The 26457-nt window shown below is 38.5% G+C and overlaps 2 protein-coding genes and 1 pseudogene across 2 annotated transcripts in view; 1 reads left to right on the forward strand and 2 right to left on the reverse strand.

Annotated features, from left to right (window-relative positions):
• The window catches only part of SUPT16H (suppressor of Ty 16 homolog (S. cerevisiae)), a 63341-nt gene extending 50454 nt beyond the window's left edge, over positions 1-12887 (reverse strand). The window contains exon 1 of the mRNA XM_006883113.1: positions 12484-12887. Coding sequence (XP_006883175.1) covers positions 12484-12549 — 66 coding nt within the window. The 5' untranslated portion in view covers positions 12550-12887. The remainder of the gene's footprint in view (positions 1-12483) is intronic.
• LOC102846196 lies at positions 5921-6367 on the forward strand (annotated as a pseudogene).
• Positions 12888-14275: 1388 nt separating the features above from the next.
• The window catches only part of CHD8 (chromodomain helicase DNA binding protein 8), a 45671-nt gene continuing 33489 nt past the window's right edge, over positions 14276-26457 (reverse strand). The window contains exons 25-37 of the mRNA XM_006883114.1: positions 26103-26206; positions 24730-24859; positions 23720-23795; positions 23097-23151; positions 22710-22917; positions 21837-22045; positions 21024-21743; positions 20255-20406; positions 19681-19983; positions 18212-18325; positions 17842-18021; positions 17388-17504; positions 14276-14842 (exon numbers count right to left, since the gene is read on the reverse strand). Of these exons, the coding sequence (XP_006883176.1) occupies positions 14276-14842; positions 17388-17504; positions 17842-18021; positions 18212-18325; positions 19681-19983; positions 20255-20406; positions 21024-21743; positions 21837-22045; positions 22710-22917; positions 23097-23151; positions 23720-23795; positions 24730-24859; positions 26103-26206 (2935 nt within the window). The remainder of the gene's footprint in view (positions 14843-17387; positions 17505-17841; positions 18022-18211; positions 18326-19680; positions 19984-20254; positions 20407-21023; positions 21744-21836; positions 22046-22709; positions 22918-23096; positions 23152-23719; positions 23796-24729; positions 24860-26102; positions 26207-26457) is intronic.

Raw genomic sequence — 26457 nt, forward strand, 5'->3', positions numbered from 1 at the left:
TAAGAAATGCTGAGCGAGTTCGACCCTTTTGATTTTCTGACTCCAACTCCTTGCACATTTCATTGTAATATTTTGCTTTGTCATCCCGTGCTGCCTTCTGAAATGTTCTATTCATCTCTTTAGTATCCTGAATTCTTCCTTGTGCTTTGGCTTCTCTGTGCTCCAGTGGAATTTTCAGAGTCTCTTCTGACATCCACTTTGGTCTTCGCGTCCTCTTCTGTCTTTGCAATGACTGCACTCTTCCTTAATGATAATGGAGAGAAATGATGGATTCAAAAGGAGCCTGAGATATTACTGCTGATGTCAGATAGATCGTGGCTGAAAGCATGTAATACCAGGAAGATGTTTACTTACATTTTATTACTATGCAAGTGCATTTGACTATATGGATCCTGATAATTATGAGCAACAGCAAGAATGGAAATTTGTGTTCATAAGAAACCTGCTAAAAAACACCTATATGAACAAAACAATCGAACTTTGCATGGTTTAAAATCAGGAAAGATGTGCATCAAGAGTTGTATTCTCTCCAATAGCCAGCTCCAACTGACTCTGGTTTTGGGAAGCTAGAATTCCCAGCCACTGAAGACTACTTTAAATAGAAAAAAGAAATTGAATAATAAAATCAGGAGGTTTTTTTTTTAAAAAAAAAAGAGTTGTATTCTCCTTACTTATTCAACCTGTATGTTGAGCAAGTAATTGGAGAAGGAAAATTACAGAAGAATGTGGCATTAGAATTGGAGGAAGACTCATTAAAACCCTACGTTACGCATATGACAGAACACTGTATGCTGAAAGTGAAGACAAATTGAAGCACCTGTGACAAAGATCAATGACTAGAACTGTCAATATGGCTACAACCCAAAATCAGAAAGGAAAGAAAGGAGGGGAGGGAGGGAGAAGGAAGGATGGATAAATTCCTCACAGCAGGACAAACAGGCATTATCAGTGATTTTTCTTTTTTTTTATCTACTATGAACAACCACAGTAGTTGGTTGTTGTTATGTGCTGTCAAGTTGCCTGCAACTCATAACCAACCTATGTACAACAGTTTTGAATCCTGCTCTGTCTTGAGCCAGTCAACATTAATTTCGACACACCAACCTCCACTACTCCAGTTACTCTACCAATCCATCTCATCTGGGGTCTTCCTCTCCCAAGATGTCCCTCCACCACTCCAAGCATAATGTCCTTCTCCATGGACCAGTCCCTTCTGGCCATGTGTCCAAAGCATGTGAGACAGAGCTTCAACATCCTAGCCTCCAAGGAGAAACTTGGTTTCACTCTAAGGCAAACTTATTTGTTATCTTGGTGTTCAAGACTCCTCCAGTACCACAATTCAAAGGCACTGATTCTTCTTCTGTCATCCTTAGTCACTGTCCAGCTTTCTGATGCATAACAACTAACTGCGAAGACCATGACCTGGATCAGGCGCATCTTAGTCTCTAGACTGACATTATCGTTTTTCAGTCCTCTGGAGAGGTCCTTGAGAGCATCCCAGTACAATTCATCTTTTGATTTCCTGTCTGCTGATGACAAGTATTGATAATGGAACTGAGCAAGCTGCAACTGTTAATTACCTCAATCTCTTCTCCATCACAATGCTGCCTATTGGCCCAGCTGTGAGAATCTTTGTCTTCTTGATGTTGAGCTTCAAACCATATTGAAGACTACAGTCCTTGACCTTCTACAGCAAGCACTTTAAGTCCTCCTCAGTTCCAGCAAGAAAGATTGTGTCATCTGTGAAACATAGGCTTCATCCTAATGCTCTCACAGTAGTAGAAGTCAAGAAATCAAAAGATTTGTTGCACTGGGCAAATCAGCTACCAAAGACCTTTAAAAGGGCAAACATTAGGATGTCAGATTAAGGTGCCAGCTGCCTGACTCAAACCCTGAAATTTTCAATTTTTTCATATGCATGTGCAAGTTGGAAAATGAATAAGGAAGACTGAAATGATCTTTTAAAAGAGACTGACTAACCCATGGACTGGCATGATCTTTTAAGAGAGTATTGACTATCCCTTGGACTGGCAAAAGAACAAATCTGTTTTGGAGGAAATGCAACCAGGGTACTCTTTAGAGGCAAAGATGGTGAAACTACATCTCACAAACTTTGGGCATGTTGTAAGATGGGCACCAGTCCTCAGAAAAAGACATCACAATGGTAAAAGTAGAAGTTCAGCAAAAGAGAGGAAGACTCTCAATGAGATAGTATGACCACAGTTACTGCCAACAGTGGGCTTAAGCATGGCAATGATTGTAAAGATGGTGCCGGATAAATTTTATTATTCATAGCTGCTATGAATTTTAGGGGATTTGATGGCATCTAACAATAAGAAAAAAAAACAGATTGCCTCAATAATGACAACAGTTGCGATCTCCTTCACAACCCACAAAGCCTTCCAATCAGTTCTTTATTATTTTAGTCTTACATGAACAATTGTTATGGGTTGTTGAGTCGACCATGATTTACAGTGACCCTGTGAACAAACGATCAGAACCTTGTCCTACCCTGAGCTATTATTATGATCTTGGACTTGGTCCAGTGCCTTATTACAGTTATTATGTCAATCCATCTTGCTGAGGTTCTCTCCGACCCCTCACCTTTCCAACAGACATCTTTTTCCAAGGACTGGCCCCTCCTGACAGCATGCCCAAAGCAGGTGAGATGAAGTTTTATCATCCTTGCCTTTTAAGAGCACTCTGGTTGCACTTCCTCCAAGACAGACTTCACTGTCCTTTGACACAGGGACTGTAGCAATGGATTCAAGTGTATCAGGGATTAAGATGGCATAGTATAGGACAGGGTTCAGATGTCACTATGAGTTATATGTGTCTTGATAGTACCTAACAACGAGATGTTTATTCTTCGTCAACAACACAACTCAAAAGCATAGAGTCTTCTCCTACCATCCAACTTTCAGATGCATACAACAGAAAACACCAACACACCTTAGTCCTTAATCTTATATCCTTGCCCTTGAGCACTTGGGAGAGGTCCTCAACAGTAATCTTTTGGTTTTTGAAGTCTCTAATATGTAAGAAAACAAGCAAAATCTCAGAGGAAACAGACAATGTAAGTGACAGAAAATACTTCTGTTAAAAGATAAAACCCCCAATAAAAGAGAAATATAGTCTTGAAAGAACAAATACCCCATGAATTAAAAAGAAAAAAAAAATCTTTCAATAGAAAGTAGAAAAGTAAAGTTAAACAGTTCCTGGAAGTAAATGACAAGAGAAGTCAAACATAAACAACAAATTTAAAGAGGTCTGAACTTTTAAAGACGAGGAACTTCACAGAAAAAATAAAAGCAGTAAGAAAAGGGGGGATTATAAAAGAATTCAAGAAAATCTGCTACTATAAAGAATTTAATCATGAGAATAAAAAAGAATCCCAGTTCCCAATTAACACAGAAGTACTCATATTAACACAGATCACTGAAATTTCAGAACACAAAGAATAAAGAGATGGTTCTATACATTCTCAGAGAAAAATAGGCAGATACTGTACAGGAAACAAATGAATCAGTCTTTTTAAAAGCAATAATAAAAGTCTAAAGAGAAAAAAAACAACCCCAAATCTCCAAAATTCTCCGTAGGAAATTTTCAACTTGTAATTTTATAACCATTGAAATAATTTACTAAATAGATTGAAGACTTAAGAAAACCCTTAAAGGTACACAAGAGCTCACGAAGTCTTCCTTAAAGACACCCATGGGCTCAAGAAGTCTTGCTGTTGTTATGTGCTGTCAAATCACAGCCTCACAGTGATCCTAAGTACAAGAGCCCTGAAACCTGCTCTATCTTGTGCTAACCTTATTGTCTCTGACACAACCACCGGCAATACCCCAGTCACTGAATCAATCTATCTCATTGAGGGTCTTCCTCTTTTGTACTGTCCCTCAAGGAGTGGTTCCTTCTCGCAACATGCCCAAAGTATGTCAGACAAGCCTCAGAATATTTGTCTCCAAGGAGCTGCCTGGTTTCATGCTCTCTAGGTCAAACCTGTTTGTTTTTCTGGCAGTCCACAGTATATTCAATACTCTTCTCCAGCACCACAGCTCGAAGGCATCAATTCTCTATCATTCTTCGTCACTGTCCAGCTTTCTGATGAATTAACAAGTAAATGTGAAGACTATGGCCTGAATCAGGCACATCCTAGTCACCAGACTGACGTCACTGCTCTTCAGTACTCTGGAGAGGTCCCCTACAGCCGACTTTCCCAATGAAATTCGTCTTTTGATTTCCTGGCTACTGGTACCAAGAGTGTTGACTGTGGAGCCAAGCAAACTAAAGCTGCTGACAATTTCAATTGCTTCACCATCTATAATAATGCTGTCAAGAGGCCCAGTTGTTTGAATTTGTCTTCTTGATGTTGAGCTTCAATTTATATTGAAGGCTGCAGTCCTTGACTGTAGCAAGTGCTTTAGATCCTCCTCAGTTTCAGCAAGCAAGGTTGTGTCATCTGCGTAAAGCAGGTTGTCTGTCTCCAATCCTGATGCCACATTCATCCTCAAAGAATCCAGCCTCCCGAATAATCTGTTCTGCATAAAGACTAAAAAGGTATGGAAATGGGACACATCCCTGGTGGACCCCCTTCCTAATTTTGAACCATACAATGTTTCCTTGTTCTGTTTTGACGACTGCCTCCTGGTCCAAGTATAGGTTTTGCATAACCACAATCAAATGATTTGGGATTCCCATTCTTCTCAGAGTTAGCCACTGTTTGTTGTGATCCACACAGTCAAACCCCTTTGCACAGACAATGAAACAGAGATAGACATTTCTTTGGTGCTCTCTACTTTCGGCCAAGATCCATGTCACATCAACTACAATATCCCTAATATCACAGCCTCTTCTAAACCCTTCTAACCCAGCCTGCACATCTGGAAGTTCTCTGCTGATAAGATGCTCCAGTCAATTTTGGATAATTTTCAGCAGAATCTTGCTTGCACTTGATATTAATGATACTGTTCAATAATTTCTGTTGGGTTACTTTTCTTTGGAAGGGGAAAAAAATATAGATCTCTTCCAATCAGAAAGCTATTAATGTTGGATGGGCTAGCAAAACATGGAATTTGTAAGATACTTGATAGTTGTGAAAGTTTTAGAATTCAAGATTGCTAAGAGTAAAACAGATGAGCCGGAAAAAGACTAAGTAGGTAAACAAAGAGAAAAACAGCCTTATGAGCTATAAGGAAAAACTATAGAGAAAGGAAAAAGTAATTATACCCTATGATTACTTTACCCAGAAATGTAAATATATACATAATTTTTAACATAAACACTAACTACTGATTTTACTAAAAATTGTGAAGAACTTACAAAGGATGGAGACAAAACATAAATAGAATAAATCCAAATTATAGTATCTAGGTATGAGCACACAGATATTCACTTAAAATTTCCAATGTTTGTGTTTGAAATTTTGTGAAAAACTTTAAAAAGTAACAGGAGATGGGGTGTGATGATAAGGAATGTCTACAGTGATAAAAAAATACCAAACCAGCCTGGTGTCACCCAAACAATTCTGACTCATGGTGACCTTGCAGAACAGAGAAGAACTGTTCATAAAGTTTCCAGGAATGCACCTCTTTGTAGAAGCAGAATGCCTCCTTTTTCTCCAGTAGAGAAGGCAGTAGGTTCATGCAACTGATCGTATGGTCAGCAGCCAAGTGCTTTAACCAGGGTGCCACCAGAACATCTTTAAATACACTGAAGATAAGCCCTTTTTTTACTAAAGATGACAATATTATATCAAAAACTAAAGAAATAATATATTTAGAATCATGAAGCAGAACTGAAAGTGGTTTATTCTTGCAAAAGTGACAAAAATAAGTCAGAATTATTTACATTTTTAAGATGTATAAACATTCGGTGGTTGTGCGGTCGCGTCTCGGAGAGCAGGAGCGCTTGCAGCATGGCTGACCAACTGACTGAAGAGCAGACTGCAGAATTCAAAGAACCCTTTTCACTATTTGACAAGGATGGTGATGGAACTATAACAACAAAGGAATTGGGCACTGTAATGAGGTCTCTTGGGCAGAATCCCACAGAAGCAGAATTACAGGACATGATTAATGAAGTAGATGCTGATGGTAATGGCACAATTGACTTCCCGGAATTTCTGACAATGATGGCAAGAAAAATGAAAGATACAGATAGTGAAGAAATCAGAGAAGCATTCCGTGTGTTTGATAAAGATGGCAATGGCCATATTAGTGCAGCAGAACTTCGTCACGTGATGACAAACCTTGGAGAGAAGTTAACAGATGAAGAGGTTGATGAAATGATCAGGGAAGCAGATATTGATGGTGATGGGCAAGTAAACTATAAAGAGTTTGTACAAATGATGATAGCAAAGTGAAGAAATTGTACAGAATGTGCTAAATTTCTTGTACAAAATTGTTTATTTGTCTTTTGTTTGTAACTTATCTGTAAAAGGTTTCCCCCTACTGTCAAAGAATATGCATGTATAGTAATTAGGACTTCATTCCTCCATGTTTTCTTCTCTTATCTTACTGTCATTGTCCTGAAACCTTATTTTAGAAAATTGATCAAGTAACATGTTGCATGTGGCTTACTCTGGATATATCTAAGCCCTTCTGCACATCTAAACTTAGATGGAGTTGGTCAAATGAGGGAACATCTGGCTCATGCCTTTTTTTTTAAGTAGATTTCTTTAGGAACTGTCAGCATGTTATTGTTGAAGTGTGGAGTTGTAACTCTGCGTGGACTATGGATAGTCAACAATACGTACTTAAAGTTGCACTATTGCAAAATGGGTGTATTATCCAGGTACTCGCATGCTATTTTTTTGTACTACTGGTCCTGTACCAGAAACATTTTCTTTTATTGTTACTTGCTTTTTAAACTTTGTTTAGCCACTTAAAAGAAAATTCTGCTTACAGCACAATTTGCCTCAAATCCATTCCAAGTTGTATATTTGTTTTCCAATAAAAAAATTACAATTAAAAAAAAAAAGATGTATAAACATTCAAGGAAAAGTAATTTTTTTCAAAGTGAGAAAGAAATAAAAACATTCAACTAATACATACAGATGGAAGAGGTTGGCAAAAGCCATGAATGTGGTTATCTAGATGGTGAAAGTTGGGGAAATATTGCAGCAGAGGGCACTTACTGTTCTTTACATTAAATAGGAATTATCTTAAAAGAAACATTTCTCAAATCTCTGGTTAATTAAGACATCCATACAACTTATTCAGACAGTGACCTTTCTTTTGTAAAAGGGTTGTTGTTAAGTGCTGTCGTTGAGTCATAGGCACCCTATGAGCAAAAGTTTTCAACACTTGTGTGACTTTCAACCTTCCTCCAGGTTCACAGGGTTTCCGGAGGCAAGCTATTACAGAAGTAGATGCCACACCTGCTTCCAAGGGTAAAAGGGTACAGCACTAATAATTACCTAAGGATTACAGGCAAACATTTAGAAAAAGGGCCAGATTCAGGAGCACCAAAATTTTAGTATTGAGGGCAATCTCTATAAATCATGAAAAAGATATGTGAAATTCGGAATTATCAAGTCACCACTGCTTAGTGAGTATACTTGCCAGGTACTACACTAGTGATTTGCCTAGTCTGTAAGAATTTCTAATGCTAACCAAAAATGCCTCACTGGTGGGAGAAGAATGGGCAATCTCTTCTTGGGCCTTGGAAACTCAATGGAAGGGTAGCTTTGAGTTGGTTACAACTTAACAGCAATGAGTTTTTAAGTCTGACACTTGATTCAAAAAGAATCAAAACCAATACTTTAATCCAACATACCCAACAAACAGGGGGGGAAAAAACCCCAAACAGACCAGTAAGAAAAGCTGACAGCCTTTAGAAAGGAGACAATAAGGATAACCGACACAAGTGAGTGGCCTAGAAATGAAATCCTTTTGTTCATCAAAACACTTCTCCAAAAACTAGAAAGATAATGTACTAACTGGAACAAAGTATTTGACAATGGCACATTTGACTCTAAAATTTATAAAATACCCCAGCATCTCAACCAAAAAAAGACAAATTACAAAACAGGCAGAGTACATTATGACTCACATGGCCAACAAACAGAAGGAGAAACTCTCGAGATCATTAGCTATCAGATGCAAATCAAGATAATTAGATATTAGAAAAAAAGAGCAATGTTCAAAAAGTCAGTAACTACTGGCCAAGGGTGTGGAGACACTGGAAAGCTCATATACTGCTGGTGAGAAAATAAAATGGTGCAATCACTATGGAAAGCAATAAAATAAGTATCATCAGACCTGACAATACCTTTACTAGGTAAATACCCCAAAGAAATAAGAAATGCAATACCAGCTGACACACTCATACTCATGTATACGACAGCACTGTGCTTAATAAACAGCAAAGAGCTGGAAACAACCAAAGTGTGCATCAATACATGAATGGATAAAGAAATTGTGATATATTCACAAAGTAGAATATTAGACATAACACACCAAAAAAATCAAGAATTTGTGAATACTGTACAACATGGACTAAACTAGAATAAATTCTGCTACGTGACATAAATCAGTCACAAAGGGATAAATATTGTATAAAAACCATTTACAAAAAACAATAAAACAATTCACACACAGGAATCAACCCTAGATGATTAAAAGAGACAAGAATAGAGGGGAAAAGGAGCAAAAATAAACAAACTTTTCTTTGTCCTACTCCTAAATGAGCTAAAATAAGTAACTTAAAATGAAGTAATCTAAAATATTGCTGAAAAGAATATGGGAATTGCCTCCACATTCTGAGCCATAGAAGACAGCTGGTCTTGGACAGCAATGTAAAACAAAACTAAGCTACTGTAAAAACAGCAATGAGCTAGAAAGTAGCACAAGTTTTGTTCTTAGTGTTAACTACCCACCACACCTGTGAATGAATACATAGGAACAACATTCTTTTTCAAAACAGTTGGTATTCTGACATTTTATTAAATTCTTCTGGATAGCAGGACCTTCTAAAATATAGATCTAATAACTGTGCTTACAGAGTGCTTAAATATATCCCTCAGTTCTTAGAGCAGCTTGAGTGTGAAATAGTGGGGAGTTTCTTTTGCTTCCTCCAGTGAGCAGTACTAATTATATTACTCAATTAAAAAGAATCATAATTTAAAAAAATAAAATTATAATTGTAAAACTTGTGTTGGTTAGGTTATAAAGAAACTGGAATCTTCATTCATTGTTGGATGTAATGCAAAATGGTACAATCACTTTGAAAAGCCATTTGGCAGTTCCTCTAAAAGTTGAACTTAAAATTTTATTTTCATAATCTAACCATCCTAATACTAGGTATACACTCAGAAGACAGAAACCTGTATTTCAATGTTCAGTGTAAGTAATATTCGATCAATTTAGCCTCACAATTTATACCAAACTCAAGTTTATTTGTAAATAAGTTGTATTAGAAATCACATTAATTCCTATTCCCATATATTTAAAAAACAAAGTTGCAGAGGGTTAGTGGCTTCTATTCTCTACAATTCTATGTAGGGGGGAGGGGAGGAAGAGTTGAAAGCTACCAAGAACACGTGTCATTTTTAAAAAGACTTATGTTGAAGGGTATCAAAAGTAAACGTGCCTAAACAAGTTAATTTTTCAAAACAGATTTCTTTGGAAATATATTTCTTGGGGTTTTTACAAATGAGCATCAAGTTATTACTTCAATCTCAATTTTCTCAGGTGGTGTAAAGGCTTAACTGCCAGTCTGCTAAGCAAAAGGCTAGAGGTCTGAGTCTATCCAGAGGGGCTCTGAAGGAAAAGCCTGGAGATTTACTTCTGGAGGAAAAAAAACCCTGCCACTGAAAATCCGTTGTAGCACAGTTCTCTGACACACATGAAGCCAGGAAATTATGAGTAGGAAATTATGTAACTGAAAATGACAGCGGCTCCTTATTCAGAAATAAGGCCTAAAGTTAAAAAAAAAAAAAATTAGACAACACCTATACAGTCCACTATTATTCCACCACTGCTCAGAGAATAAGCAACCAGAATTTATCCCTAGGAAGCCATGATCCTTGAAGACCAGAACAAAAGCACTATAATCTTAGAAAGGTAGTAAATGAAACTCTATGGGTATACACTGTCATTTATTTATTGACATTTATAATTATAAAAAAATAGAAAGTCCATTCAAATGAGTTTAAACTAGTCAGTTTTTGTTGCTTACACAGGAGTGATTCAAAATAGTATCCATTCTTAACATCCTTCAATGACATTAAATTAAAAAGGTCAGAATAATTTTTTCCTTCCTTTTCTCGTAGTTTTTAATGAGGCTAATAAAGTAATAATGTATGGTAATTGTACATAAAATTGCAAACACTTCCAAGGAAAATTAGACCCAGAAAAGTAAAACGCTCACACAGCTTTCTGTAAATTAAGGATTGACCAGACTTAAGATTCCCAGGCTAAAATGGTTTTACCAAGATTTCCAAGTGTTGGTCAAGATGTGAATTCTGGTATTTTTAGAGAATTCAACCTGGAGAGAAAAAATCTTATAATTTTAACTGAAGCTATATTTATTTTTTTATGGGTAGTAGTTTTTAAAAGTTGCTGTCAAATTTCAGTTCACAGTGAACTCAGAACTATGTTCCACACCAACTTAAGTTTTAATGTTTTTTAAAAAACAAACTAAAAATAGGTGGTAAAGGAAGCCAGAACTTACATTCTTTATCCTTTGTGGACTCAAAGACCATCATTTAATTAATCTGTGAGTTTGTCTGCAAAGGTTTTCTTAAATAGGCTTGTTTCATTCTTTGAATTTACCTACCATGTAGGGTAACCAAGCTCTAATTTAATTTTCATGAATAGTTTAAAACACAAAATTTACTGCCCTTGAGTTGAGTGTGACCCATAGTGTACCTCCAACAGGTTTCTGAGGTTGTATATTTTAAGAAGAACCTGCCCCATCTTTTTGTCAAGGAGCTGCTGGTGGATTTGCATGGCTGAAAGAGCTTGCAGCTTTTCAGTTAGCAACTTAACACCTTGAGTACTGGCCACCAGAGCCCCTATGAATAGCTGACACAGGCTAAAGAATAAACTGGTTAAACTCTGAACTGCAACTTCAACTTCCACATTCAAAGTGATCTGGGGGCCTTGTCAACTATCAGCTGACCACAGATTTAAAAAAAAAGAAAAAGAAAAAGTGATCTGGGTGAATATATGTTGGGGAGAAAATGTTCTTTAGTATAGATTACAACAGTATGCCTCTGTGTTGGCAGTGCTGCTCCTTATCGCCAGGCCTCCCATCAATGCACATTAGTATTGGTGCTGCAATCCCTAAGGCAAAAGGTTCAAATCCTGCAGCTGGTCTGTGGGAGGATGGGCAATCTCCTGCCCTGCCTCTGAACACTTGCTAGAGGTTCAGCTATGAATGGGTTCTGACTGGATGGCAAACAACAATTTACTAATCTTTAGAAAAGGATAAAGCTTTGAAAAGACTTGGTAAGAGATCATGTTCAAATAATAAATAGCTGACAGTGAGAAGCGTAAAAACATGTGGCAGAATATAAACCAAGAAAATTTTAAAATATGCTCATGCTCAGCATTTGTCTACCATAGAGATGTAAACTAACAGTGATCGTTTTTGTAGTTCAGTTTTTTAAAAAGTTTTTAAAATGTCTTTATTATTTTTGGTGACAGGGTTCTGAGGCTAGACTAGGTAAGGCAACTCAGGCTGCATCACAGATGCAACCCAAGATTTGTTGATCAAATACTATTACAAATACAAATTTTAATTATGGACTTTTTGAAGCAGCGAAACAGCCCAATCTTTAAGACTGGACACTGAAACAGCTCTTTCTGTAGACACGTGCACGGATATTCTACCAAGGAAGTTCTAATGATATTGGGATATTTAAAATTACTAAAGCCTGTAGATTTTCAGCATTAGGTCTGTATTACCCACAGCAAGGCCTAGAACAGAGGCAGTTGCGTGTAAGCAATATTCCTTTTTAAAACTCTAGCTAGTCCCTCAAATGATAAAAACGCTAAAAGCCAGGCTCACATCCTCCTTGCCCCTCTATCCCTTCTTTCCGAAGATGATTACAATTCTGGCGGGACCTGGGGCAGGATACTGTGGTTCTGGAAGGGCACAGTTCGACTGCGTGGGTGTGTGTGAACATTGCAGGAGGAGGCAGCAAGACGTGATCACGGAGTGGGTGGGAAGATGATGCCTCTTCTAGGGCGGGAAGAGATTGCCAGAGGCGGCTGTTATGCATGACGGGGTCCTGCACGCGGGGGAAGATGGTGGTGGCAAATAGCAGGGGTACTGCGGTGGGGGGAGTCCCCGATTAGGGGGTAGCACTTGGGGCTGCTTGCAGTGGATTAATTCGGGAGCAACGAAAGGAACTCGACACTAACCCTGAAATTCCAGACGGAAAGGGGGGAAAAAGGGCGCCGAGAAACAGGGTTATTATGGGATGGTAAAAGGGGGGCTCCCTAGGGAAAATTATGGGACCTTCCTCACCCGCCAATTGCTGTATAGTCTCTTCACTCGCCGATAATAAGCGTCTTTGTCCAGAGTTACAGCCATAGCCCCAGACGCCGCTCCTTCTCGGGTTCCGAGAATCACGCGAGGTCCCGGCTCCACCACCCGCTCTCGGCCCCGGAATCCCGCACTCCCCCAGTGACCCGGAAGTATCGACCTAAAAAAAAATATGCCCTTTCCGCTTCCGGGTCCCTACAGGGGGATTTTTTTTTTTTTTTTAAATTCTTTCTTCAAAAATTGGTATGTGGTGGTAAAAAAAAAAAAAAAGAAAGATTAACGAAAACACTGAAATATGCAACACAAAAGGAATTAAAAAAAAAAAGGCCAGATTTTCGCGGGGTTTTGTCAACTTCGCCAGTCACGCGCTGCGTCATCACGTGACGCCCGCCCTTATTCTTAACCCCGCCGCGCTTACAGTGGCCCAGGTTTTGCGCCGTGGAGGCTGCTCATCGGTATGCGAGAGGCGGGAGCCATGATACTCCAACCCCGCCCCACTAGGCTGGCCGCGCGCGGGTGTAAAGGCCCCACCCCAATGGCCCCAGAAGGGGAAGCGGAAAGAGCGGGATCTGGCAATGAGAATGGTAAAACTGTAGAGTAACTGGGCACGTTCTCTTCCCTGAACTGGTGGGGAAGCAAAAAGCCTCTGCTGCTCCAGGATTAAAATAATTCTTAGTGCTAGTTTTAAAGAGCTGCGCTCCCAATCCAAAGGTTTGGGGTTCGAATCCACCTGCTGCTCAAGGAAAGGCAGATGGGCAGTCTCCTCCTAAAGTGCCCCTGAAAATCTGCTAGAGGGTCACGTTGGTACTAAATAAGGATTCTGGGCCCAGGGTTCTGCAATTACAACTACAAGCAAGAGGGGGGCAGGGCTGACTTTCCCAAGAGACTTTCCTCAAGCTCTATGAACAGTGCCATAAAAAGCAAAATAAATGCTGAGCTTCATGTAGGCCCTGGGTGATAGTGTTGGGGGAAACAATGCCTGAAGGGCTCTACAAACATCCATTCCTTCTCACCACCCCAAGTTGTGAATGTCCTTCATTTCCCCAAATGCAGTTGTTGCTGTTAGCTTGAAATAAAATAATCGTATTTTTGGAGGAAATTCTTCCTTCTCATCTTCTTAAAACGTTAGAGTTTGAATCTGGAACACTTTTGCCTACAATTTACCATAAATCATTCCTTCTCCTTTTACCAAGTGAGACATCTTACATATATCAAGATACAGATATACATCCTGTACAAGTGACTGCCTTAAACAGTATTAGAATTCTAGGAAAATATTATTGAAATTACCCACGATGAACAGTGATTTTAAAATTAATATTTATATTGGATTTGATCAAATATAGAAGGGAAGAGTGGAAAAGGATTAACTTAAATTTATTAATGCCAAGGGGAAGGAAGGGAACAGTTCCTGACCCTCCAGCTGTGTCCACAGTTCGGCCAGGAACTGGCTCTGCCAGAGGCGAGGGCCAGCGCTACATAGTCTGTGGTTAATGGAGGTGTCTAGGGAGGGGTGAGCACACCAGCTGCTCTAGTCTCCTTTCCTTCCCCAAAAATGAGGAAGTGCTCATGTATTATTTTAGGAGTTCCCCTGCCCACCCAATCCTCTCAAATTTGGGAGCAATCAGGTACAAGTTAATTTCTTTTCCTTTTCACCTCCTGTAGTCCTGCATCTCCCCACATTGCCCCTGCCCCTCCCACTTTTCCATAGTCCAAGGGCCAGAGTAAATGAAAACACAGTAGCCACCCAAGCAATGGGGACAATGCTGAGGCTTCAATCATCAGCATCTTCGCTGGAGTCTGAGTTGGCTGGCATCATAGGATCATCAATGAATGAGAAGTACCTTTCTGAGCTATCATAGCCCTGAGATAAATCATCATCCTCATCCTCATCCTCATCCTCATCGTCCTCTTTAGGTTGCAGTGGTGGCAACCGCAAGGCAGTGCCAGAGGTGGTGGTCGCTGGTGAAGAAGGGTAGCCAGTGGCTCTCAGGCCTGGATGGTGATGGTGGAGATGGTGGGGGTGGGGGTGGTGGTGGTGGTGATGAAGCATGGTGCTGGAGTCTACATGAGGGGATGATGCTGCACCACCCATCACGAATGGCATAAAAGGCAAAGATGCAGAAGTAGTGCTGCTGTGACCTAGAGATGACACGGGTTGCAGGCTACTACTGCTGTGTTGGAAGGTGTTATGCAGAGAGAGGGACCCAGTGCCTCCACCCTGCATCAGGGCCATCATCTTAGAAAGGTCTGGTCGCATCCTACGGGATCGCTTCTTGCTGCTCTCTGGTGTAACAGGCCCTGGCAAAACCCGGTTGAACACAGTGTCAGGATGGTGACCCTGGAGAGGAGAACAGAGAGACAATTAAAAAAAAAAGAAAAGGGGCAAAAGTCAACAGACTAGCCTAGAAATACTTTTTCACTGAGTAATTTAAAAACTTCTTGCTATTTAATATAATCAATTCATAGCTGCCCCTCCAGTGAGGTCTCAGGGGCTATAAAATGCACAGAAGTACATTGACCATCCTCCTCCCAAGAAGCAGCTGTTAAGATTCAAACCTCCAGCAAGGCACCATCTTTGGGCTGGCAGTGCAACTCCCCTACTAACTTATCAAAGCCAGAATGTTTAGAAAAGTCAAAAACATTGACTAGGCTTCATGGTATGAAGACAGACGGTGAATGGATCAATAATGCATAGAAAAGGTTTGCTTATGTGTCTATTGATCACAGGTTGTCCCCATGACTATCATATAAAGTGTGCAGCAAAACTATACTGACACTCACAGTACTGTTCTCCACTATTACAGCAGAGTTAGGGTAAACACAAAACACCAGATAGACTTTTGAATATCTTAAACACAAAATAATTATGAGTTAGCTTCTTACCAAATTTGATAAAGTTTTCACATTGATAAAAAACATATTTGCTGAACTTTAATTGCTTTCCCTAAATGTTCTGACTGCAAAGTCTAGTTAAATTCACTGAAGATGGAACTATTACTCTTTTAGTGACTATGTTTTGTTATCATCAACAAAACACAACATAAAGCACATCATCCTTGGGGAAATCCACATCAAATCCAAAGTACTAGTAACTATTGGTACCAGCCAATATGCTGTTCTCCAGTGTTCTCAATGGAAATGATGTTCAAATTCGTAGTCATGCTGCTTCGCACTCTGGGTTATCAATGGTCTACTACAGCTCTCCCTGCCTTTTTTAGGGAGCTCTTCAGGTTTAGTGGTAAGTAGTTGTGCTGCCAACCCAAAGGCTGTGGTTCGAATCCACCAAAGGCCTGTGGTTCGAATCCATCAGCTGCAGAGGAGAAAGATGGGCAGTCTCTTTGTGTTTGACTCTGAAAACCTAGTCGAGGGTCAGCTATGAGTAGGTATGTACATAACACCACCACTGCTAACTATGGCTCTGTACTCTATCTCAAATTTAAACCTTACCCTGACATTCTGAAAATGCATTTAACTTAGAAAAACAAACAACTCAATACTCCTATGAGAGATCTATGGAGTTTTAAAATTACTATAATAGCATCTAAACTCCTGCAGGTCCTAGTAATACTACATTGTTAGATTGTCAATTCTGCATTAGTAAGTCTGTTATTTGCCATATTACAATTACAAGCATATTATATATTGCTTGTTCTTTGTTATTGTTATCAATGTAAAATTAGTTAATAGTTGAGGAAAAGTACTTTCTTACAGGCAGATATTAAGACAGAGATGGTACTGGCCTTTGAGTGATTAGACTTTCCCATTATCAACCATTCTACTTATTAACTGTTGGTTCCAAGGAAACTGAGAGAGAAAATTTTAAAACTATTCCATGGTAAACACTACTTAAATGAAACTAACTTTTACCAATGTGAAAATAAATAAATTTCAGAAATAAACATAAGATGTGCAAAATAATATTCTCCTTGAAATTTTTGAAATGCAAATTAAAATTTAGTTTTGCCATTGTTTTTCACTGTTATTTTCAAAAACAATGTATACCAACTTTGTAAGCAAACCATCATAAAAAAATAATTACTTTTGCCAAATGGTCATTACTATGTGGTTAAAAAAAAATTTAAGATTTAAAAAATTTACATAAGAGAACAAATGGAGAATAGTTAGGTAAAACAAGTGCTAATTCATTACACAGAACTTTTTACCAAAACCATCTTTTATGTATCATTAAAAACTTAAATTATTGTACAAAGTAAACAATCAAGAGAAACTTTTGCAGTTCTATTTTGGGAGAAAGAAGAAATCTCTGGATTTTTGTCCACAACAGTCTACAACTATGATAAAGACATTAAGTACATTTGAAAATAATAATTTAATCACTAAAATTCTCATCATAAATTTTAAAATAGCTATTTTTTAATTACTGGAATGTTATTAGTGATTCTAAGCCTCTTATAAGATGTTGGGAAGTTCCATGATTTCTTTTTTTCTTAAGACTCCCTAATCATTCCTAAAAGAAAAGACTAACAGTTTTTCAGAATGTTGTAATTAAAAAGTTAAAAGGATTTGCCCTGAATCTCTTAGTTATTCAATAAAAGAGCATAATACGGCCCTAATAGTTCTTCTCATTAAATCTATCAAGTCTTACATTTCAATGTGATTAAAGTAAATGTACCAAAGGTAAGTTTGAACATGTTCTTTTTTTTTTTTACATTTTATGTTCTTATAGAGACTTGACGGCACATAACAACATAGAGATGACGACAACACTAGTTTACTATTTGTGAATTAAAGATAACCATTCACAGAATATATTAAAGAGATCTAGTATTAAATATCCATCCACAATCTATGTTTTAAAAAAACCTTGTTTAGTCTTCACATCTAAGGGAAGACAAGATTAGCAGTGTTCTAATCCCTCTCACCTTTTTTCCGTTCCTTGAGTTAGATCTCTGTACAGGTTCCATTCCCAAACAGTTTAATTCTGCCTTATTATTTTTTTTACATCTCTGCCACTTCTGTTTTCTGCGATCTTCCATATACTACAATGAAAAATCATAAATTATCCTAGAGGTATAAAGATCCCCACTAAAATTAAGTTACTTATGTCTTTAGTGTAATAATAAATGCTATTGCAAAAGACTGTCCTGGTGAATAAAAAAAATAAAATTAATAGTAAATACTTAAGTAGTTTTTAATTTATAAAGTACTTTTAAATGTTAATTTTTATCCTCATAATAATTCTGTGCAGTAAGATTGGGTATTGCCCTTATTTTTCAGATGCAGAGGCAATGACATAACAGAGCATACTTTCTCCTTTTACAAGTTTAAATACCAAGAGAATGCCATTAAATGTGTCTGGGTGGAACTGCCACTCACCGCTAAGAATCGGGGATCGACAGCGAACTCTGGATGACCCTGTAACCACATCTCCAGTTCAGCCCGGCGAGGGGCATCCTCACCCACCAGCAAAGTACCATCCACCTTATTGATGACAGGGATTCGGGTGTCCAGGTCCACATCAAGGTGATTAGGCTCTTCCATGCACTCCACCTCCAGCTGCAAACCCAGAATCCACCCCCATGAGCACATACTCTTCTCTAAGGCAGGGTGGGGAAGGGAGCAGAGCCACTGGTAGTCAAAAGGTAACTAATATCATCCAGTCCCCCTATCCCAACTGCTTTCATTAATTATTGGAATAAAAAGAATTTATCTAATCATCATGTTAAAGAGCTTCACCATCACTCACCTCGACTAACTTCTTTCTGTTTCCCTTCTTCTTATGAAAGAGTGGATGGCCATCTCCCATTATTCCATTCGCCATCAACTTGTGCTTCTGAAATGTTAACTTCAGTCCTTCCTCCTAGGGAAATACGCAACACACCAAAGAAATTATATAGCACATGTTTTATAAGTACAGAATAAATCTTGGGGAATATGGCATACAGGTCACCTTCTTGGATCAATGATGAGAAGGAAAGCCATCTGACTAAGAAGTCACTCTTAATTGCTCTCATTGCCACTGAGTCTGAAATGACTCAAAGCTGATCTTCCAGCAGATTTTCATAGCCTGTAAATTACACTAGAGGAGACTGCTCATCTTTCCTTGGAGTAGCTAGTGGCTTCAAACCACCTGCCTTTGGGTTGGCAGTACAACTCCCTACCAATTAGGCCACCAAAGCTCCCTAAAGACACTAAAAGAAGAAATGTAATGAAACTGACTTACATACTTTAATTTTTTTAACCTACTGCCCCTCAGGCAGATATAAGAGAAGTAGAATTTGCTTCAGCAATACCTAATGCAGGGTAAAACCCCTATGTGGTGTCTCACGATCAGCATGACAACTCATCACAGGGGCAAGATCACAAACTGATTTAAGGATTTTTCTTTTTTAAAAAAAATTATACTATCATTCACTTTTATACAATTATCAAAAAATGGTTCATTCATGTATATTTTGTTTCGGTCATTTAAAACATTGTGTCTTATATAATTACTATTATTCTGTTACTTTCAACTCCCTGTCTTCTTAAATCCCCAGTGCACCTTACCTATTTCTTTACCCCTTATAGTTCTCACTAATCTCTGCTGTCCTAGTGATTTCCTTGTCCTTCTAGAATTTTTCTCAAGTACTTGATGTACTTAAATAGGATTCAATAGAGTTAAATAGGCAATGATACTAGGGAAGGGGAAAGTTTTACAATCCAGAAACAAAAAAATAACGCTGATGTAATTTTAGTAGGTTTAATTCCCTTTATTTTTTAAATCCATAAAGCTCATAATACTTAAAAGTATAATTTTAACAACTTACTCTTAATTTTTACACACCAGCTTTAGATTTAGAAATGAGTCACCCAAAAAGGACTCTTCTGCCAGTTTCTTTTAAAATATGGTTTGTTTGTTTGTTTTTTTTTTTAAAATATGGTCTCTTTTAATCTATTTCTTAGGTGATATAAATCCTAGTTCTCAAATGATACAATTCAAGAATCCTTCTCTTTGATGTCTTTTCCTGATACTGATCTTTGTAATCCCTAAGGGTTTTTTCCTTTTCCTTCACAGTTCTACTATTCTGACACTCATGGGGTTGTATCAGCAATGGGTACGGTAAGGTTTCATTTTAATGTTAACTAACCAAATAAGCTGAGTATCCTGTTAATGAAACTAGTTAAGATTACAGCCTCCTCCTTCCCTTCCCAATGACTAAATGCTTTGCTTACATCTTTGATCTGAACTGTAAACTCCTTCTCATCCATGCCTCTGCGAAGTTTTGTGAACTGTGCTGCTGCTGTGCTGACTGCAGATGCTTCCTCCTCTGCCATGGAAGCCGCACTGCTACTTCGTGGTGTAGGGACTGGAGAGTCACCATATTCTCCTGGGGTCAATGAGGGACTATCTAGCAAATGGTTGCCTGGCCCCAAAATTCCTCCTGTCAATATTTCTTGGCTCCGGCGGTTAGAGGGCCACTTCCCTGAGAGTACAGCCTGGCAGACGAGGTCAATACGGTTTATCAAGACACGATCCTGATTGAAAAAAATAGAAATCAACACTTTTTAGTGCTTGAGAACTGGCAGTAAAATCCTATGACAAACAATAGTGCTATTGTTATTAGTGTGAGCAAAAAGGATGAAGGTAATGAAAACTACCAGTTTACTCTGGTCAAATGAGAAGAATCCCATGGAAAAACATGTACAATAAAGACAATTAAGAGCCAAAGCCATCTGTTCCTTGTTCCCTCTATATATTGCTAAACTGTTTCTGGATTCTACACACTGAGGGAAAAAAGGCTGTTACCTTGGGCCACTCAGAGGCTCGTTGTCTTTCCTGAAGCAGCAGAAGCTCTGGGGTCATTTGTTCTCCATCTTCATTTGGGAATCCATCTTGGGACATAGTGAGAGACAAGAGACTTTCTTCATCATAGAGCTTGGAGTGGGGCCGGTCAGCAGCTAGAGATCACACAGAATAAACAGATGAGCAAAAAGGTAATGCTACATAATATAGGAATGATAAGTCATGAATAAGTACCCTAAAATTAACAGCTCTTTTGGCATTTTATCAAATGTGTGTTTCTCAGGAGATGCATTTAGAAAATAGAGAAAGAGCAATTCACTGTAGCTTTTGCTCAAAGCTATGGCAGCATTTGTATATTATATAAAGAGTGATTTATTATTAAAATAAGATTATATTAAAATGGATTGTGAACACTCTGGAGAATGACTACTGCGTTACAGTTTAGTTAGAACATGAGAGAAGGTCCAGGGACTGTTCTTAAGTTGTGCTGACTTTTCCCCAGTACAGAATTCCCATTCTTCCTGTGCTCTGTGCTTTAACTCACTGTAAACAAATAAAAAATTACAGAAATGGTACAATATTAAAAAACTTCTGAATTATATATTGTTCTATAAATAAGAGAAACTGTGGATGGTTGGCTTAGTCTCAATTATGTGACAGTGTGTCATGTGTCATTAATACATTGTGAGTAAATAAAAACAATTTCAAGAAAAAATAAAAAAGAAAAGAGCAGAAAAGTGCTAAAGGCCAAATGCTCATTACATGCACTCACTTAGCTTTGCTTCTTTCTCGTCCTCACTCTCATCAGTGCTGGAGCTGGAGCTGGATGAGGATGAGGAAGAAGAGGATGATGGAGACAATTTACTTAAATCCAGCTCAGAGTCTGAATCATCGTCTTCTTCCAGTTTGACTGGTGGAACACTCCGAGAAACCAGAGGTGGTGTATCAGAGGAGGTTACTCGCATCTCATAGTCTTGTGGAGTTGGTTGGCTTCTGGCTACCACCTCATGCTCTAGCTTTAAGGTCAGACTCTCCAGACTGGGAACCTGGGCAGTTGTCTCCTCAGGTGGCTTGTCAACAAGAGCATCTGGGCGCAAGGGCAGTGGTGAGGCAGTGCGCGAGGTATACTGCTGGTGTAGCAGTGGAGTAGAGCAGCGTGACAGGGATGGAGCTGATGCTCCTGACTGATGGTTCTGCATATAATTCATACGGGCAGCAAGAAAAGAGAAGTCTGGGTCCTGCATGATGTTGCAGTCAGTTTGGCTCACGCCATGGCGGGCTGCCCCTCGTAGAAGCTCCCCATCATGCCGCACAGGCTCCCACCATTTGGGCAGTTCAGGACCTGGAGGCTGACATAACGAGAGCCTCTCTTCCAAAAGAGGGTGACACAAAACTTGTTCCCGTAAGCGCCGTAATAATTCAATGCGGTAGAGAGTCCGTGAGGCCCTCTCTTCAGTTATGGGCTCAATGAACAGATTAGGGTCCGGAGGTTCTGCAAGAAACACAGGAGAAGGAGAAATGAACCAAAAATTGGTTCTCTTGCCATTCAGTCCCACTCACCCTCAAATCTCCAAGTCATGCTTACCATCACCAGCTGCTGGGGGAAGACGGCACACTTGGCGGCACATAGCCACAAAGCCATGGAAGTACTTGGTAAGGCTTTCATCTGTTTTTTTGTCCAATCGGGCAAAAGTACGAAAGCGATCCCAATGAAACTGCATGGTGTCAGGGTCATACTCCACTCCAAAGGTAGATACAACTCGATAGAAATCAGTCTGTTCACGCCGTGTCCATCTACACAGGAAAGGAAAATATGACAACAGTGATTAGAACACCACAGCAAAACTGGTTACTTCTAAAGTGTGGTTTCAGACACACATGGCTTAAGGATATAAAATATTGACTGTAGAGGGGCAAAAAAGCAAAGCAAAGACAGCAAAAGAGGTACTAAGTGTTATTATGTAATTATTAGGAAGCTTGGTGGTGACTCGATGGCACTTAAGAACATAACAACAGTAGTGAGAAAATGAAGTAGACAAATAATGAAAGTGACTACATAGAAGATCAGGTTTCCTACCTGCTAGTTATGATTATGAATGTAAGAGAGGTTTTTTTATATCCTAAAGGATAACAATTCAAGGCAAGAAAAGAGATTTCTCGGAAGTAAATTCTAAATAAATCATTCCTAAAAAGTCATTGCCGTGGAGTTGGAACCAACTCTTTACTGACCCTCCATAGGGTTTTTAAAGGGTGTAAATCACACAGGAGGAGATTCTTTCTCATCTTTCTCCTGTGGAGCAGCTAGTAGATTCCAATTACCTGCCTTTCGGTTGACAGCATAACTCATTATGATCTAGACTACCAGAGCTCCTTACAATGCTTTTAAATATAGGGCCCATAACTGAAAAAAAAAAAAAAAAGCTTTACAGCTCAATCCAAACACCCAGCCATGTTATACCGTTGCTGCTTCTCCCGTCGTGCAATTTCTTTTAGCTTAAACGCTGCCTCACAACGCCGCCGCCGCCGGTCCCCACGTTCCGCAGCTTCTATCTTCATCTGTTCTTTCTTATAGCTGCGCTGATAGGCTGTTACAAGTCGCCGAAGCCTAGCTGTCAAGGCAGAGCCTGGAGGCCAGAATAGATGACCTGGCTGTTGGGTCACCTGGGCTACAAGAAGCAAGGTAAAATGAATGGAGAATATGGAAAGGGTAGTAGAATTTATAATGGCATTTTAATCTACTCAAAGAAAACTTACTAGAAATCACAGGATGAGACAGAATAATATCTATATAATTGCCCAATCCGCTTACTCCAAACAAAATTGTACTAGTTTGCTAGAACTTTACCTTCATCTCCATCAATCACTGAGATCTCCTCATCCATCATCATCAAGGGATCACCCTAGAGAAAGAGATCCAACACACAGGATGAAGGGGGAAGATAAAGGAGGAATTTGGCAATCAAGCCACTTTCTTGTGCATTGTTCTCCAGCACCAAACAATAAATATCTACAATAAAGGGAAAGCTCACACAAATTTGGAAGTAACCAAATAAATGTAGAACAAGAAACAGATCCTGAATATCAGTTTTAGTAATGGCTTTTATTAACGCATTATACTTTAGTAATGACTTTGAATTAATACTGTATAGGGAGGTCTGGTGGCCTAGTGGGTAAGACTGCCAACCTGAAATAAGGTCATTCGAATCCACCAGTTGCTCCAAGGGAGAAAGATGGGTAATCTCTTCCCCTATGATTTATAGCCTCTGAAACCCACTGCAGGGTCAGCTATGTCAGTTCCACCTTGACAGCATGTAACAACATTCTCAAGTAGTAATTCCCCCCCACCCCCCATTTTGCAATATAATCATGAATGGGCATGTCATTATACTTCAGGATTCACAGACTGGGAAAAAATTTAACTAACTACTTAGTAATATGGTAAAATTTAGTTAACTAAAAATGCCTTACCTCATCATCTTGGTCCTTTGGGGGACCTTGGAGTGGTTTATATTCAGGATCTTCACAATCCTTATCAAAGTCAACCCTAAAATTATCCAGAGGCACAAGAAAATGTTAATGATGATATATCTTATACCATGAAGAGAAACCTAGAATAAAGAATGGGTCAAGCATACAATCCAGCATGGAGCAGTTTTGATTTTTCAGGCTCACAGTGGGCTAAGTGCAAAGTTAGGTAAAACATTTTACAGAAAAAAGTACAAAAAAGTGACTAAATGCCATTCTAAATTGCTTGGGATATAAAAGGAATGCTTCCTTCCTTCCTTTTAATAGCTCCTTTTATGACTTAATTTTTGGTCCCCACCCTCCACTATTTTTTTTTTCTCCATTTGAATGATCAATGCATTCTTGTATGTTTGTTTTTACTGGTTTTGAGCTATTGAGAGGAAAAAAAGGCAACATAATAAATTATTTTAAATGAATAAATGACTTTCTTTTAAAGAACATTAAGTGGATACTGCACTAAACAAACATGCCACAAAGAGAAATCACATAATTGTGAAGGACTAGGTATTTACAAAAAAAGACAACTATTTCACATGCCCCTCAGGTCTCCACATGAGAAGTTTTGTTAAACTCACTGGCACCCAAACCAGGGCAACGTTGCCCTACCTGGTGGCTCAGTATTAGCATGGCAATTCATCATCAGGGCATTTATCTCCAAGAGTCAATGTCTTTATTTGTCAAGCATCAACACAAACTGAATAAACCACCAACTTGCCATTGAGGAGTAACATTAACTTTCACACTTAGAGGTAGTAGTGTGGCTTAACAGTTTTTCCAGCCCTTTCTGTTAGTTCCACTTCTTAAGGATTTATCATTTGTAATAAACAATAATTGTCATTAAGATTTTCAATGAGTTCTCTTAAGGCTAACGTGATATTCTTTTTTTAGCACAAATAAGTAATAATCTTCAAAGGTTGTGTTCAGAGCTTTAAGATATGTAAACCAATGATTACCCTTCTACTATGTCAGAGAAATTATCCAACACTCGATGTTCTGCTGCAATGGCCTTATCATCTGGTCGACCAGCCTTTTCCAGGAAGCATAAAGCTGGGTCTGCCCTCATGGTATTATATTTTTCATAGCCTAGGAAAAAAAGGCCATGTTGAAGAAAATCAGAGATTCATTTTGCCTAACTAAGGTTATCTTATTTGTATACCACTAAAATTAAGGAGAGTAGATTATTTTTCCCATAACACAAAATATTATTAAAATGCATTACTACTTTTGGGTTACATTACATACTTAACATTGCAATAGTAATTAAAGTCATATCATTTTATAACCAGTGACTAAAAAGATGTTAATATAGTAAGCAGAAGTGGCATCCACTTCTGAAATAGCTTGCCTCTAAAAACTATGTACTTAGAGAAACGATGAAAGTTAGGTATGTTCAGGACTTTTGTTCACATGACTCGACAGCACTTAACAACATCTATAAATCACAGTGAAACATTTATATGTCTATTTAACTAGCATTCTCATTTTCACTACATAAATGGAAAAATAATTTAGGACCAGGTCTAAAATCTTTAGGCAAAGGTAAGGAACTTGCAAGCAAATAGACATTCAGTGAAATATGTGATGAATGCTCAGTGACTGAGCATACCATATTTCAGGATGTTTGAACTCTTCTAAACTCCTCTCTTTCTCACATAAAGCTGACTACAAAGGTTTAAGCCATTTTTCTGATCCCATTAAATTTTTAAAAAAAGCTTAATGGGATTAGAAAAACTCTTTAAAAAGGAAAAAGATGTTCTAATTCACTGCGTTGGAAGTTAGGATTCACTGTCATTTAGTATCTGAGACAGCCTCACTGACTGTCCCACTATGTTGTGTTACCAGGTAAAACTATCTAAAATTCTCTATTTCATTCAAACACTTGTTCAATCCTACATCAAAGTGAGAGGTCTAAACAATTTGGACAGATGGGACATTCAGATAAGTAGGCACAAGAAAGTCATACAAAATAGGAAGAATGGATTTATGCTACCTTTCCTGATTCATGAAATCCTTAACTTACACTCCATTACATACAGACTTTTAGCAGTGATTAGAGAACAGATGGGAAGTCCCCTACCTTGAGAATTAACTATCCATCTGGTCTTTTGTGAATATCTATCTATAGGAATGAAATGCTCTGCTACACTCAAGTTTCTTAAAGATTTGAAACACTCAAAAATGTTTCAAACACTTAAAGTTTGAAACATTCAAGTTTCTTAAAGATCAGTAAGAGGATTCAATTATTGGTCATGAACCTTCTTTTGCTAAACGTTCTATTTGTAGGCTTATCCATTAGGGAAGAAATACACTAGGAGAAAATACTGACCATGCTTAAAAACTCCAATGAGTAGGGACTTGTCAGCCTCACTGTCCCACCAAGTTGTTGGAACCTCCAGCTGATCCACTACTGGAAACCATATGTCAATCTCACTAAAGGTAGAAGAGAGCCAAGTCAACACAGCAATGCAGGAAATGAAAAAATAATCTTTGAAAAGATTAGAATAGTTATCTTTATTTATCCACTGATTTAAAAGCTCATGCATCTGGCCTATTTTGTTCAAATGGTATAAAATAAAGCTGTGGTATATTTGCACAATGGAATACTATGCTGCATTGAAAAACAAGGAACTCATGCAATATTATTCAAAATGGGTGACCCTGCAGGACATTATGCTGAGTGA

This window comes from Elephantulus edwardii, unplaced genomic scaffold, assembly GCF_000299155.1.
Source record: "Elephantulus edwardii isolate Elephantulus edwardi_28Jun2011 unplaced genomic scaffold, EleEdw1.0 scaffold00026, whole genome shotgun sequence".
Taxonomy (NCBI): domain Eukaryota; kingdom Metazoa; phylum Chordata; class Mammalia; order Macroscelidea; family Macroscelididae; genus Elephantulus; species Elephantulus edwardii.